Source organism: Peromyscus eremicus, chromosome 2 (assembly GCF_949786415.1).
Source record: "Peromyscus eremicus chromosome 2, PerEre_H2_v1, whole genome shotgun sequence".
NCBI lineage: Eukaryota > Metazoa > Chordata > Mammalia > Rodentia > Cricetidae > Peromyscus > Peromyscus eremicus.
This window is the reverse complement of record NC_081417.1, coordinates 36081072-36098258: the sequence shown is the minus strand read 5'-3', so window position 1 is coordinate 36098258 and position 17187 is coordinate 36081072. Positions and strand designations below refer to the sequence as shown.

Below are 17187 nucleotides of genomic sequence, written 5' to 3'. Positions count from 1 at the left end.
TAAAAGGGCCTTAATATAAAACGCTTTTGTAAAAACGGCCTTGGAAACAAATCAGTCTGAGGCAGCTACACTAACCGTAGCACTTGGAATTTGGGGAATGGATGGAAATGGTTTCCCCGTGTCGTTCTTGTGCCGGTGAGTGCTTGTTGGGGACTGAACTAGAGCCTCATGCATACCAGAAACATGTTTTCCCACTGAGTTGAAGCCTCATCTGTTTTGGTTTGTTTTTAATGGCTGCCAGTGTCACCACTGTGCTGACAGTGGACCTCAGGGCCTGGCACTTCCCAGTTCACCATGTCTTCTCTTTATCTCCCTATTTAGTGCTCTGACTTAGGGGAACGCCTGGCTGATACCTTGGCTCTAAGAGCTTCTCCATACTGCTGATGTATTTCTGTTTCCCTGCTGACTTTTTAGATTACTCCTATGCCTCCATCTCTGTTCATCTGTGAAGGTGATAACTTCTCCCAAATGCTTCCCATGCAAGACCTACTATAATGAACTCTCTACCTCCCTCTCCTCACCCCTACTACTCTATAATGAACTCTATACCTCCCTCTCCTCACCCCTACTGCTCTATAATGAACTCTCTACCTCCCTCTCCTCACCCCTACTGCTCTATAATGAACTCTATACCTCCCTCTCTTTACTCCCACTACTCTATAATGAATTCTCTACCTCTCTCTCCTCACCCCTACTACTCTATAATGAACTCTCTACCTCCCTCTCCTCACCCCTACTGCTCTATAATGAACTCTCTACCTCTCTCTCCTCACCCCTATTGCTCTATAATGGACTCTCTACCTCTCTCTCTTCACCCCTATTGCTCTATAATGGACTCTTTACCTCCCTCTCCTCACCCCTGCTTCTCTGTAATGGACTCTTTACCTCCCTCTCCTCATCTCTACTTCTCTATAATGGACTCTCTACCTCCCTCTCCTCACCCCTACTTCTCTCCTTCTTCACCCTGGTCTTCCAGACACTTTTGGAACCCACCACATGCAGTCTTCCTTCCCAGCCTTGGCCCATGCTACTGCTTTTCACCAGAACACTCTTCCACAGATACTGAGGTGGCTCCTTCTTCTCCAACTTCAGGCCTTTGCTAAAGTCACCTAGTCAGGGAAGTCTTCCCAGATAGGCTGCCTGCCCTGACTCTACATTCCTTCTCCAGCTGCTCATCTTTCCAGGCCTGTGTGACTGCAGCTCATCATCTACTCTGTCTTCCTGGGCCAACAGAAGCTCCTGAGAGGCACTACCTTATTTTGCATATCACCAAGTCTCCAGGTCCAGAATTATGCCTAGAAGCTATTGAGGTCCCAAATACATTATTTTAACAACCTGGTAGGGAATCGTCCATGGTTCACATAGCAAATACACCTGATCATTGATAACACTCCCCCCCCCCAACACACACACAAGGTCTATTTAACCCTTTTCTTGAGAAGTATGTCCCAGGTAAGCACTCCTTGATGTATCTTCATTCTATTTGAGGAGGATCTGACAGAAGACAGCAAAGACATTTGGTTCATTTCCACCTTCTTGCTTCAGCAGATTCCAACAGTATAGAGCTAGACAGAGACCTTGAGGTTATGCTAGAGTTGGGAAATGGAGGACTGAAGTCCAGGTCTCTCTCTGAACTTCAGGATTACTTCCACCCCAGACTGGTCAGAGGTATGTGAGTATCCTCATAGATTCTGGTTAGTAAAAGGTAAAGGTGCTAGCATGAGCCACAGCCAGGACATCAACCAAGGGCAGAACATGGACAACTGATTAGTTCAAGTTGTTTTGAGAGTGCACAACTCAAACTACAAAACAGAGATCACAGCCAGCCTGTGGACATTCCAGAGCAGGCTTGCTCATCTGTAATTCAGAGGATTGTCTGGATGCTGTCCTCTCCTCGGCTGCCTCAGCAGCAAACTGGAGACAACACGACTGTGAAGACATCACATAGTGGATGCAGGGAAGGAAGTATTTTGCTCAAGCACCTTTGTGTTGCTCTCATGTTAACTCTTCAAAGCCATCAATTTGGGCTCGGCTATGTTGTTTGTAAAGACGATCACAATGTGATCTCTTAGTTCAAACTCCTTGCATCCTTTGATGAAGTTCAAATTCAGGCATGTTCTGATAGACAACATGCCCTGTCCTGGAGCCCATTTATAAATGATCTGTTTTGCTACTTTGAAACCTCTACCACCTCTCTACGCTTTGTCTGTCTCTCATTCAGACATCATTCAACGCTGGGGACAAATGTCATCTTCTCTGTTATTTTTCTTCCAAATACTTGAAATGAGAAATCTCTTTTATGACCCTGTTTCTTCTTCCAGAGCTGCATTCCAACATTTCAACTTCTTTTAGGTTCATCAAATACATGGCTGTCTTCTGTACTGATAAAATCTTTCTGAGGTCAGGGAATGACCTTGTAATTTCTTTATTTCCACAAAACCTAAATGAATATTCAGTGTAAGGAGAGCTTGATCTCATTCTCATGAGATACTGTTGCATCTATCTATCTATCTATCTATCTATCTATCTATCTATCTATCTATCTATCTAATTTTCTCTCTGTGTATCTATCTCTCTCTGACTCTGTATTGGTCTCAGTCTCCCTCTTTTCTTTTTTATTTGGTGAGGAGTGTACTAGTGATTAAGCTTAGGACCTCACACATGCTAGGCCAGTGTTCTATCTCTGAGCTGCATCCTCAGCCCCCTTGAAGTACATCTTCAAATCCTCAAATTTCTCTGTAGAGGAAACAGTGCTTTTCATGTTTTCTATGACCAGGGAACAGAGTGATGCAATTGAATAGCACAATTAAGTATATCTCAAGAGAAGTATAGTCTTTTATTGTAATGGTTATCTATCTCAGAAGCAGAATCCAGGGAGATCATTAGAGGAACAACTTCTGAAACTCGTGCTGTAGGGAAAACCCTAAAGGAGGCTGGAGGAGAAAAGCAACCCCATGCAAATCCTACAGTCCTCACAGTGCACTAAGGAAGGAAGTGTAGGGTAGGGTAACACATAAAGCAAATTTATAGTGAAAATCCTTCCATTCTTACATTTGGGATCCATTTTACCATAGACAATGCACTTTAAAAAAATAAAGTATTGAGTTAAGGAGATTTGGGGCTCTGACCATAAAGAAGAAAAGATGGAACAGCATCTGTTCTTGGAAGGCTACCAGTAAATGATGTTGTGGTCTGACTACTGAGTGTCTTCTGAGTCCCATTTGTTAAAGACTTGGTCCCCAGGGCAGCACTACTGGGAAGCCGTCAAAACCGTTGTGCTTTCTCGTATTTTGCAGTGCTGGGGAACAATTCCAGAGCCTAAAGCATGTTAGGCAAATGCTCAACCACTGAGCCACATCTGCAGCATCACTGAACCTTCCGGGATGGGGTCTTGGTCACTGCCCTCAGAGAAGATGGTGGGACTGTATCCCTCTTCTCCTTCCTTTTGCTTCCTCAGACAGTGCTTTTTGTCCTGCCATACATCCCACCCATGATGCACTGCTTCTCCACAGGCCCACAGCAATAAAGCCAACACATCATAGACGACAACGGTTGAAACTATGGGTCCAAATAAACCTTTTCTCTTCATACATTTATCTTTCTCAGGTAGCCTGTTGCTGTAAGTCAGTATGCAAATTCAAGAGCTTCCAGAGACCTCAGTGATTGCTGAATAAAACACTTTAATTTTTATTTTTAATTTTACTTTCTGAGTGATTCTTTTCCAAGAAAGGTTGACAATAACCTACCTATTAAAATATTAGATCACGTGCGTTTTCCCATGAATGTGTGTTCCAAGCATGAATGTGTATGAAAGCCTGAGGTTAAGCTCAGGCTTCAGTTTTCAGAGCTATCTGTTACGAGCACCAGGGATCAATCACCATGATCCCACCTCCCCAGAGCCAGCACCTGAGTGCCAGGATTACATGTGTGCATCACCACATTCAGCTCTTCACTTGGACTCTGGAAGATCAAATCCAAGTCCTCATTCTTGGCTTCTAAGCACTTTACTGACAGTACTGACAGAGCCATCTCCACCTCCTCTTTTTTTTTTTTTAAAGGAAAGGGAAAGGATGCCAGGGGATGGGGCCCACACAGGTTTCTGTGCCCAAGGGTTTGTGATCAGTACTGGACAATGGTACATGGGAAACCAGAGGACAACTTGAAGGAGTTAGTTCTCTCCTTCCACAATGTGGGTCTTAGGTATCGGACTCAGATTGTTAATCTTGGCAGCAGGTACCTTTATCCACTGAGTTATCTCACTGGCTCTAAACAGTTATTTGCAATGTAGTTAATTAGTTTCTGGGTTGAGTGAGACATTAAAGTTAGCCATGCTGAGAGACAAATTATACTCCCTTAGGAAAATCACATGGCATTGCCCTGAAGAGTCCAAGGAAGAAGGCCAGAGGCCTAAGGGAGCCTATGATATTCCTCAAAAGGTACTTGGGATTCCCAGGAATGCCAGAGTAAGAGGCCATCAACCTTCACAGCTACCTGTAACACTATTCCCAGGAAAACATATACATGGAGCCCTTATCCCTTTTCCCCTTTATCAGAGCCTGGCAAACAGGAAGGCAGAAAAAAGCAAATAAAAGAAAGAAAAAGAAAAAAAGACTTCATTACATTCTTTTTTTCTTTTTCTTTTTCAGATTCTCAGCGAATATTACCTTATCAAAAAATATAAGACTTGGGACTGGAGAGCGGGATCAGTGGTAAGAGCGTTAACTGCAGAAGTGTGAGGACCTGATTTCAGATCCCAGCATCCATGTGAAAAGCTTGGCCACTCATGCTGTGGGAGGAGAGGGGATGAGAACCAGTGGCCATGAGTCTAGCTCCAGGTTCAGAATGGCAGGCACCGTTTCAAGGGAACAGAGTGGATAGTATCGAACAGAACACCCAATGTTCTCCTCTAGTCTCCACACATCACACATGTATGTTCATGCATGTACCCCCCCCATGAACTCCCACCCCCACACAAAACAAAATGAAAAGATAGAAGACTTAAAGAAATCTTGACAACTTAGGTTGTCAGGAGCAGAATCTTCCCATAAATTCTTGTGTGAAATTAGCTAAAGGCATGTGAACTTCTTGACTGGTGTTAGATAGTAAACCAGCAGTCCAGGATCAATCAATACTGATTGAATTCATTGTGAAGGACTGCCTTGACTTCTCTGTTTGTATTCAGTGACCATGTGCCCCTTTCACACAGGCACTAGTAGAGGTCTTCTAGGTAAATGAGCGCCTCAGACACACCCTAGTGACTAAAGAAAGCATCATCTTCTCTGTAGTATGGCCATTCATTACCCACTACCTAACGCTCTGTTGATAAGCTCAAAATGTCTGTCATTCTCCTCCTACAGTTCAGATGCTGGCTACAAGTCCTGAGCATCATTCTACATGTAGATAAGTAGCATTTTGTGGGCTTCCCTGATACAACCCCAGAGTACTGTGCACAGTACTAACGAACTTCAAGCAAGGAGAACCCATTGGTGACTTGAGTTCAGAATTTCTTTTTCTTGTCACACATGGTCAGCCCCAGCTCTGACCATGTCACACAAGCATTTACAAATCCCCATTGGATACATGAATGGAAGGGAACACCTGGGGGTCTAGAACATGCCAGATACTTTGATAATCAGTCCATTTCATCTGTGCAGTCACATTTCATCACAAACAAGAGCACCCAAGTTGAGAATTTTAATCCAAAAGATGAAAAATATTCCAAATATCTAAGATATTTTATTTTTTACCATGATCCCAAAAGGGAAAATACCATCTGTACCCTCATGTGATGGATTTCAGGCGCACCAAAACATTATTTAAAGCCACTTCCAGACTCTGTATACACGGAACGAATTAAACCAACTTAGACATGTCCTATCCCCACCATTTCTCATTATGTACTCGCAGCTATTTCAACAGTTTGAAAAGTCAAGTCTGTAACGCTCCTGGCTTCTATAATTTCACATAAGGGATGCTTAGAATATACTAGTCTTAACTCAGACATCTGCTGCTTGTGGCCTGCCAAGAGTAAATGGCAGAATCAGAGTTCAAACCCAGGGACAGTTAGACCATTTCCAAGTCCCCATCTACCAGCTCAGTTACTCTACATTGAACTCCACGGGAGTGTGGTGCCCAAGAGGTATTTGGGGATATTTCCTGGCTGAGATGTTGGGTAGGTAGAAAGAGTGGTACTCAGATAATTATAGTCAGGGAAGCAAGGTATATTATATTCATTCTCAGTGACCATCATCATGTTAGAAGTATAGAAGGAAACCCGAAAAGCAGAAAGATCTCTGTAACAAGACCTTATAACTCATGTTCCTAACTTATTCTCCCTTGGGATTTTGCAAGAACAGAATACCCATTTCTATCGCTAGAAGGTTGAGCTGTGTGGGAAAGGTCATGCCATGCCCCTCTGTTTCCCAAGGCAGCCACTTCAGCATGCATCAGGAGACTCCAGTGAGGACAGGCTGAGATGCTTTGAAAATTTAATCTTTCTAGATTCCTTTTATGTATTCAATAAGTTAATGGATGATCTTAGACAAAGGAATTTATAAAGACAGTCCTGAGTTTATGGTTAGTAGCTGCCCAACTACTTCATGTGAAATATGTGAAGTGGGTTTATAGATAACAAAAGGGTTGTTGATTTACAATACAACTGTACTCTAGATAATTTTCCATCAGTTTGAAACTCAGAATCTACTTTCTCATTAAAAATGGCAGATATGATATCCAAATCAATCTATGATCACAAATTCAACCTCTAATTCAGATGAAAAACTGTATACCCAATATAAAATAATTGGAAAGTGTACCCCTAAATAGTAGCAGTAGTGTGAATTGAGAAGCAGTAAAATTTCTTAAATAATGGTCCTAAAGAAACTTGATTTTAATTTTAGGAGAAAATACTTGACAAACTTTCAGAAGGCATTGTTAATATTTCCAAAAGTGTTGAAAAGTGAATTAGGATGCTAAGATTTCCATTTTCACCCTAAAATGGATGGCTTCCATTTTACTTGATAGAATTCTTTGTTATATCTACACTCAGTGCTTATCAATCATGACCTAGAGATATCAAATTTTTAAAAGTAAAATTACAGTTGGGCAAGGTGGGGAATGGGGCTCTTGAGGATGAAGGAAAAGGGAAGAAAATAATAGAGATGACCATTTGTTCCCTACGCAAAATATGGTGGGTAGCATAACAAGAAGGAAATGAGACACACTTGAAGTGGAAGAGGCCGCAAGTGACCCACACACTAATTTTAGAACTCTGAGACTCTAAAACACACAGAAACTTAAAGCCTGCCTTATTCTGTGGGGTGGGTGCTCATTCAAACCTTTGACAGAATTCAACAGAATACCCCAGTGTAGGTGTCTCTTCTGAGTGTTGTGAATGACTTAAGAAACTGTAACATAGCTGTAGCCTCTTAGGATTCTTCATTTATATTTTCCCTTTTCTGCCCATGTGAGTGCTCAGACCCAGCTGCTCTCTGAAGCAGCATGCTTTACTGGTTGTGTTCTTGCACAAGCTCGAAGCCAAGGGTCTAGAGCTGGTGTGACACACTGATGTTGACTTCATCTTAGCTTTCTCATCTGTGAAACTTGGACAAGTGTCCACCCTGTCCATATTTCATGCAGCTGGGTGAGAATTAATTAAGATAATATGTTCAGAGAAAAAGAAAAAGATTGAATGCGGAAGGGTGGGAGCAAAAGACCATCTGTATTTGGTGCGAGCAACCTCGGGCCCGGACACGGAAGGTAAGGGGAGACTCCCTCTTCTCTGTAAACACTGCTGGGTTTTTCCTCATTTTGTACATGTTAATGCATCATTACTGCTCAGTAATAAAAAATATCCATCAAACTGAGTTTATAAGTTTAGATATCAACTTACCAATCATACCTTTCACACTTAATCCAAAGCCCACTTACTGGGATCAGGGTTAGTTTGATGGTAGAACATTTGCTTAGCATGCAAAAGGCCCTTGGTTTGTTTGTTAGCCCTTCAAAAAGCAAACAGACAAATTTGCTGTTAAACTATCTGATTCTAGTTAAATGAAGCGGAAGGATGGTGAACACAAATAACCATATGTCTTCTGACTAACCAACCTGACTTTACATGGATCTGTGTTGGTCCAGCAGGATGCTTAGCATTTTATGATATTTCAAATAAGAAATTCATTGTGAAGGAAGCTGAAGTAATGAGTGTTTGGGATGTTTAACTTAATTAGAGTAACAGTATATGATTTTATTTGGATTATTAATGTACAAGACTTATATTACATATAAATATTCTGAGGATGATACCTTGGATTCCAGTGTACTAAGTGATTCAGTAAGCTGTCCTGACTCTTGGTGAACTCATGAAAAAACTTAGACAAATAAAAGTGAGTCAGGAAATGGATAATTTCTCTACGTCTGAATTTGCACTTCTTATATTGCGATCTCCAAGTGCATACCTAATACAGGTGGTCGCGAGCAATCCCCTTCCACACTCAATTGGAAACAAAGTGCAAAATTTGCAAATGATAAAATTATTTTTATTATATTTTGACATCGTAAAACAAAAAGTGGACTTTATTTCCCTGTAGTTTATAGTCTCATTAAGGGTAACATTGCATGTCCTCTGGGGAAACAGAGAGGAGAAAACCAATGCCATCAAGACACACAAATCCAACAAGCCCTCACAAACATCTGTTTCCCTTTCTCACATCTTAATAGCCTGGCTATTTTAGATACAAACATTTGTTTTGCTGACAAATGTTTCCAAAAAAGTTAGTGGAGATTGTTTCACTGGAATGGTTTATTCTTGAGCTGAACAAATTGCAAACTTCTCCAACGTCTACAGGCATCTTTAAAAATGAGCAAGTATGGCCTGCAGATTTTTCCAACCATTCAGGCCACAGCTGGCATGCAGGGAGTGGGGTGCATGCTATTGCAAACCTCAGTATGATTTCTACAGTCAGCGCTCTCAGGCATATTCAGTCCTAGATACCAGACCTGCATCTCCTGCGTTTATGGGGAGATGTCTGGCAGTTTAGCTTTTCAGCCTGTCACACAGAGTTCTGGGCTTTGCACAAGGTCTGTCCCGTTTTTCAAGTCCTTTGCTCTACTTTCTTGTGCGTTGGCAGGGATCAAAGAGGCAGAGGGAACAAATGGTTTCCCATGCATATTGAATTCCCTCTTACACTGATTTTTTCCTCTGTCGCTTGAAATTCAATATTGGCAAGGTTCCTGCACATCACCTTAGCTACTAACTCGTCTGCATGCGGTCAGTGAGTGCAAAAGGGAGAGTTCAACCCATTTCTTTAAAAAAAAAAATTGCATTTCTAAGGTATTCATAGTAAAATTCACTCTTAATAAATAAACAATTGGTTTTTATTTCACATTAGCTTCAAATGTGTTTTTCACCACACACCCTTTTCTGTCACTCTGATTTGCTTGATAGCAGTAAAAAAGAAAAAAAAAATTACAAGACTTTTAAGTAAAGATTTCTTTCCTAAGAATTCAGCCACAAATTCTTAGCTCACTACCCAATGCTTGTTGAACATTAAAGACCTATGTGCCTTTAGGATCCATTGCACTAAAATTGACTCTCTAATACCTTCTGACTTCAAGTTAACTCATCAAAAACATTAGACAAACCTGGAAGATGGGGACAAACAGAATGGACCCATGGGCTGTGTGTAATACTGGACTTAAAACTCTAAGCTCATGAATTACATTTGAGTATATTTGCTTATGTATTTTTATGAAGATAGTTGCCATAATTAGTAGGAATTGTTCTGAGAGATTTGGGACAAGAAGTATATTTTCAAAGCAAATTACTTAACAGGGAATAGCAGCTGGCTTTCAAATGGACATCCATATTCTTCTACCTGATTCATGTGGGAATATATATATATATATATGAATACATATATTAAAGAATAGCTTAGGTTCTCCTTTGAGAAAAGTCAGTTTATTTTAAAAGTTCCTTCGTGATAACACTTTCAAGTTACTAAATTCTTTTTATACATTCTTTTGAAAACACATATTTGGTTACACTAATTGAAGGTTACACTAATTAGTACAAGATTGTACAATATGTGCCCCAAAGCCTAAGAGATGGTATGTTAAGTTGGCTATTAGCAAAAGATGAAACACCTCAAAATTTCTTTTCCCATCTTTCTACATTTTAAACACTGAAGAAAAATTTTGAGCTACTAAAAAGTCTTTTTAAATAGAAATTGAAAACACGTGCTATCTATCATTTTAAAGTTAAAAACCATCATGATTTGGTTCTGACACTGTTTTCTATCTGGGATTGCACAGGAAAATACAGAGCTGATTTAGTGCAGTTCTTTTAAAAAAAAGATAATGGAATTCTAATTTTTTATGAATACCCTTCTTTATAGGAGCAACACACTTTCTCAAATGCTAGAAAGCCATTTAATTGATGAGAGGAATAATTGAGTGATTGTAGCTAGTCAAAGTATTATATACTATGAAAGTTCTCAGATTTTCCTTTCTGATAAATGCACTGAAAGAGTTTCAATGGAAGATTATATAAACATATTTTAGAGTAAATAAATTTAAAAAAGAACCTGTGAAATGTTGTGGTGCACCCCAAAACAGTACTAAGATGGAAACTTAACTCTGACAGAGGACCTGAAATCAGTCATTCAATCACCAATCAAATCAAAAGTACATTAAAAAATAGGAAAGTAACAGAATTTAAGAGAAAGTAAATGAAATTTAAAAAGAAATGAAGGGGAGGAAAGAAACAAACAGCCTCACCTTTTCTAAAGTATAACCAGTCAGTTAATAATTTGGCCACACAGCCTGGCTAACTGGTCAGTTAACAATTTGGCCACACAGCCCGACTAACCTGTCAGTTAACAATTTGTCACACAGCCCGACTAACCCTGATGAATAGGGAAGATGCACAGATTGCTAATACCACAAATGAAAGAAAATCATCACTAGACATTTTACAGCTATTAAAGTAACAATAAAATTATCATGAGTCAGGAGTACATATGTCTATGGTTACTACCCTTGAGGCTGAGGCAAGGGTCAAGAGTTTGGAGTCAGCTGGGGCTACATGTCTCAACAAAAATAAAGTAAACAGAAACAAAATGCAATATTATAAACAATCCTGCGCTCACAAATTAGGTAGACTAGGTGAAATGGAACAATTCCTTGAGCAAAACAATCTGCCGAAACTCCCATAAAGCAGATAATTTAAACAGACCTGCATATGTGAATTAATTACAGATCCAAAGAGAAATCACTAGACCCAGATGAGTTCACTAGTAAATTTTATCAAATATTTAATGAACAAACTATTTGGATTCTCTGTACTCATCTAGAAAACACATGCAGAAGGAATGCTTCCCAGCTTAGGCAATGAGGCCAGCATTATGCTAATACTAAAACCAGACAAGTACATCACAGGATATGAAAACTAGACAAGGATCTCTCATGAATATAAATGGGAAGATTCTCAGGAAAGTATTAGCAACCAAGTCCAAGAATGTATATAAAGAATTATACAATATGACCAAGTGGGAATATCATAGGTATGCAAGGTTGGGTCATCATTGGAAAATGAAATAACTGCAATCCATCACATCAATATGCTAAAGAAGAAAAGTTACAAACATTTCAACAGATGTGGAAAAAATCACTTGACAAAACCCAATGGCCCCACTCATGATAAAGTAGAGTCAAAGGGAAAGTTCTTCTCTTGCTAAAGGCCATTTAAAGATACTGACAGTGCCCATATTCCACTGGATGGCCTCATTGTCAGAAGTATAAGAACAGCACTAATTGGAGTCAGTGGATTATTTTCAAAAAGAAAACATAGTTACAGCAGGGAGAGGTGAACTGACTATGGGTGAAGTTATGGGGAGGAGTTAGTGGGGATTAAATATGACCAAAATATAATGTTAAAGAAATAATACAAATATATTTTTAAATGATACAATTGATCTCACACTAAAAGAGTGAGAAACTATATGCTTTGCTTTTACAATAAAGATGGAAAGAAGTCAACTCCTTTCCCACCCCTATTCAACACTACACTGGAAAGTCTAGCTAATCAAAAGCAAACTGAGAAATACATAGGTGTGGTGGAAGAAATAAACTCTTTGTTCACAAATGACAACTGTCTCCCTTGTCAATACTTAAGGATGATCCTCTTCCCTTAAGAGGGGAAAGAACAACTTCCGAAATAAGGTATCGTACCAGGGTGAAGACATAAAGAGTGACAAATAAGATTATTGCTCTCACACACCATCATTTATGTCAGCAGGACAGAGGTAGAGAAAGGAGGGGGAGCGAGAGAAGACATTTACAGGAACAGCTTGAGGGAAAGTACAGCATCCAGATGGAAGAAACCCAAGATGTGCCAGGCCCAGGGATAACAAGATTCAGTATTGTCAAAACACTAGTTTGTACCAAGTTGATCTAGAAATTCAACATAATTCCAAGTGAAAATCTAGACCAGTGGTTCTCAACCTGTGGGTTGTGACCCCTCTAGGGGTCAAATGACCCTTTCACAGGGGTTCCCTAAGACCATCAGAAAACACCTATATTTACATTATGATTCATAACAGTAGCAAAATTACAGCTATGGAATAGCAATGAAAACAATTTTATGGTTTGGGTTGGGTGGGGGTCACCACACCATGAGGAACTGCATTAAAAGGTCGCAGCATTGGGAAGGTTGAGAACTACTACTCTAGACATTTACTTTATGAATATTGACAAAAAGTTTAAATGAGACAAAAAGCTTTGAAAAGACTACATAATTTTGGAGAAGTGTTAAGTCACAAAACTGACATTTTCTGGCTTGAGGACCTACTGATGAGCTACGGCGATCAAGACAACATACACTGGAAAGAAAGAATCGACATCAGAGGAACAGAACACAGAGCCCAGAAATGCTTGTCAGTCAACTAATGTCTGTCAAAGGAGCAGATGCGGTATAAGGGAGGAAAGTCTTCATATGTGATACCAGGACAACTGGAACTCCTCATGTAAAACAGAATGGATCTATAGTCTTGCGACATCTTGCATAAAAACTAATTCTGAGTGTATCAATGCACTTCAATGTAAAATACAAAGCTCCAAACTACACAGGGAGTAACATAAGAGACATTCTTTTTTTTAATTTTTTATTTTGCAATACAATTCAGTTCTATATATCAGCCACGGATTCCCTTGTTCTCCCCCCTCCTACCCCCCTCATCTTCCCCCTAGCCCACCCCCCATTCCCACCTCCTCCAGGGCAAAGCCTCCCCTGTGGACTGAGATCAACCTGGTAGACTCAGTCCAGGCAGGTCCAGTCCCCTCCTCCCAGGCCGAGCCAAGCCACCCTGCATAAGACCCAGGTTTCAAACAGTCAACTCATGCAATGAGCACAGGACCCGGTCCCACTGCCTGGATGCCTCCCAAACAGATCAAGCCAATCAACTGTCTCACCCATTCAGAGGGCCTGATCCAGTTGGTGACCCCTCAGCCATTGGTTCATAGTTCATGTGTTTCCATTCGTTTGGCTATTTGTCCCTGTGCTTTATCCAACCTTGGTCTCAACTATATAAGAGACATTCTTAACCATCTTGAGGTTGGCAATAAATTTTTATCCAATATCAAAGGTGATTTATGAAAAAAAACTGGTAAGGCAGATTTCATTAAGAGTGAAATTTTCCTCTGTGAAAAATACTGTCACTAGAAACCCACATACTAGAAAAAATCATTTGTAAAATATGTATGCATCATGAGGCTTGGAGCCAAAATATATAAAGACTTATTTAAACAGTAAGAAAACAATCTGATTTAAAAGCAGACAACAGTACTGATCAGTACATATGAAAACATGTTCCACATGGGAACATATACCACTAGAGAATAGCAAATGAAAATAAGATACCACAGTAAATCTATGATTGTGACCAAAATCCAAAATATCAACAACATGGAATGTTGACTAGAATGTGGAGCAACTGGAATGTCATTGGTGAGAAAGCAAGATGGTAGTCATCTTAGAAAACAGTTTCATGGTTTCTACCAAAACCCACCATAATTTTGCATATAATCCAGAACCATACTTTTAAGTATTTACCCCAAATGAGTGAAAAACTTACATATACACAAACACTTGTACCCCAGATTGTCAAGGTATCAGGAATAAGTAGCTGCAGAGTGTTCAGCTTTAAATGAGACCTATGCATCACATTCCTCTCCTAAAGACTCAGGGGTCATTGCAGAAGAGGGACAGAAAGATTGTGAAAGCCAGAAGTAGTGGATGCCTCCAAGGAAATAGTATTCTCCAGACACAACAGGGCAACTACACAGAGGAACTCCCAGCAATTGTGACAGTGTGCACAAGACTGAACAGTTTCATCCAGCCAAAAATCCCATCATGGAGTTGGGGAAAGTGGGCACAAAGCCCTATCCCTAGCTGAGGAACATTAGCATTGGATATTTACTGGAAGAGGGAGAGTCGCTTTAAAGATCTGGACCCTGGTGGGTCTACCACTCTCCAGGTAGGCCCCAACCCCAAGAGTACTCAGACAACACAAATTGTATTTGCAGGGCTTAAAGTGATGGAAATGCAGACAAAGGTAGAGATGGTAGAGAATATGAGGTTGAATGAATGGGGAGGTGGAGATGAATCTGAGAAGGGTTTGGGGTAAATATGTTAAAAATACATTGAGTTCTCAAAGGATAAAATATTATTTAAAAATGCACAGTATAAAACAAATGGATCTCTATATGTTTCCTTCACAAACACAGACAAACAAACAAACAAACACCCTTGCCAGTTATCTTTCTGTGTTCACTCCAACAAAGAAGTCAATGAACCAGGCGAAAACAGCTGTCGTGGAGGTTGAGAGGAGGACCACATGCATGTAATGACAGAGAAAGGCCGAGTGACACACACCAGGCAGACGCTACACTACAGCTTCCCAGGATTACAGGATGCTGACTTTAGCTCAATAGACTCCATCATTCAGGAGAAAGTGAATCACACCGAAATGATTTGGATAAAAGTATACATTTGTTAAGTTCAATACTTATCTCTATCTCAAAAGCCACCAGGTAATATTTCATAAATCATTCTAATTCTTTCACATGGTTATGAATTTTTAACCACTAAAGTTTCTTTTTCATTCAGAGTAGCAAGAAAGGCAAGTTAGTGCCCCAAACTTAGTGAAGGGATTCTTTGAATTCCTTCTGTAGACAACAGCAACAAACTCTTACTTTGGGAGAATAACAGCTGGGCTCATAATCCATGAAAGAAGGGGCTACATTTGTACAAGTTAGGACAATGGAGTGAGAGGTTTGAGAGAAAATATCAGAAATAGAAGGTTAATTGAGGAAGGTGAGCACATAATGCTGAGGGTCATTTGTCCCCCAAAGAACAAACCAGTGCAGGGAAAGAAGTGAAAAGACGAAGGACAAAAAGAGCCACAGATGGGGAAGCACTTGTTTGCAAGGCCTTGGGCAGAGTCTGAAAAAGGCCACACCAGACACACTGTTGCACAATCCACAGGATGCCCTGAGAGGGAAGGACAGGCCGGGCTTCTTGGTCCGCACCATTCCCCTTTGGTGTTATTTGAAATTTTTCATTTTTAAAAAAACTTTCAGCAATGCACTGCTATCATGGAAAACATTATGTAATGATAAAAACTGTTAAATCCTAAATACTATAATTTATTTGGATATTCCATATATGGTATTATATTAGTCTCATATCTAGTTATCAATAATAATAAGTAGTTATTTCTAAGTACATTTCTAAAGGCTATGTGCTATGTATACTATAGCATGAAAACTGAGAATATTGTCAAATAAATTAATAAAGTCTCTCACATGTTTGAGAAGTTTACATACCTTATATTAAAATTTTCAAACCGCCAGGCGGTGGTGGCGCATGCCTTTAATCCCAGCACTTGGGAGGCAGAGCCAGGCGGATCTCTGTGAGTTCGAGGCCAGCCTGGGCTACCAAGTGAGTTCCAGGAAAAGGCGCAAAGCTACACAGAGAAACCCTGTCTCAAAAAACCAAAAAAAAAAAAAAAAAAAAAAAAATTCAAACCAATAAACAATAATGAAGGTGGTGCCACGATTGTACAGTCCAAAGTACTTAAGTGTTTATGAAAATTTGCCAAAAGGGCGCAACTCACTGCTTGAGTTTATAACCTCATAAAATCGCAGTTGAGCCTAAGAATTGAGCCAGAACTAAGTAAAACGCGTGATTACCTGCTGTGGGGTCTGTGACCGCCTGACTTGTGATGCCAGAAGGTGGTTCTTGGAGTTGGTAAGTGGCGTTGGTCGATGGTGTTGTTGGGCTGGCGTTGCTGCTTGTCATATAGTGTGCTGGATACGGGGAGCTGTTATAATACTGGGCATACTGACCCTGGCCAAAGCCGGGGTAAGATGGATAGTCCTACCAAATCAAAGCACAAGAGAGTCGTCCGTCAAAGCACTACTGTTCATTTCCTACATTGCAAAGTAAAGTCATAAAAGCTTGTGTTTCTATGACTTTCGTGAACTCATATAAGCAAGTACATATTCCCTCATGAGCTCAGATTTGCAAGCAAACTTTAGGTAAGGTCACAGACATTCTTCATAGCTTCCATTCTATGCCCCAATACAAACAAAATGAAACCCATCTGAAAACTGTAAGACTCAACATAAATGACTGCTATAGAGATTGTATAAAGAAAAAAAAAATGCTTTAAAAGCTTAAGAAAGTTCTCACGGCTTAATACAAACAATCCGTCCTTTATGTAAAATCATGTTGCATTTTTAAATGTTTCAGAAGTTGAATTCTCAATTAAATTACCTGCTGCGAACTGTTAAATCCAGAGGAATTGGTGAGTGAATTATTTCCTGCATATAATCCTGATGATGTGGTAAAACTGCTACCTGGAACAGAGTGGAAAGACATCTTGTTCAGTGATATACTCAGTGACGTAGGAGAACGTCATTTCCATAAGGCAGGGGTGGAATTGGCTCCATCTTCGCACTGTAATCCACCGTCATCAGTAACATTGTATTTGGCCATTTTAGAGATGGAGAAATGGCTTAGTGGTTAAGCGTTTGCTGCTCTTCCTGAGTACCCAGATTCAGTTCCCAGATCCTATATCAGTAACCCCAGCTTCAGGGGATCCAATGCCTCTGGTCTCTGGAAGCCAC

The 17187-nt window shown here is 40.1% G+C and overlaps 1 protein-coding gene across 1 annotated transcript in view; it reads right to left on the bottom strand.

Annotated features, from left to right (window-relative positions):
• The window catches only part of Eya1 (EYA transcriptional coactivator and phosphatase 1), a 141711-nt gene that overhangs the window by 70292 nt on the left and 54232 nt on the right, over nt 1-17187 (bottom strand). Inside the window, exons 7-8 of the mRNA XM_059255682.1 lie at nt 16835-16917; nt 16249-16435 (exon numbers count right to left, since the gene is read on the bottom strand). Of these exons, the coding sequence (XP_059111665.1) occupies nt 16249-16435; nt 16835-16917 (270 nt within the window). The remainder of the gene's footprint in view (nt 1-16248; nt 16436-16834; nt 16918-17187) is intronic.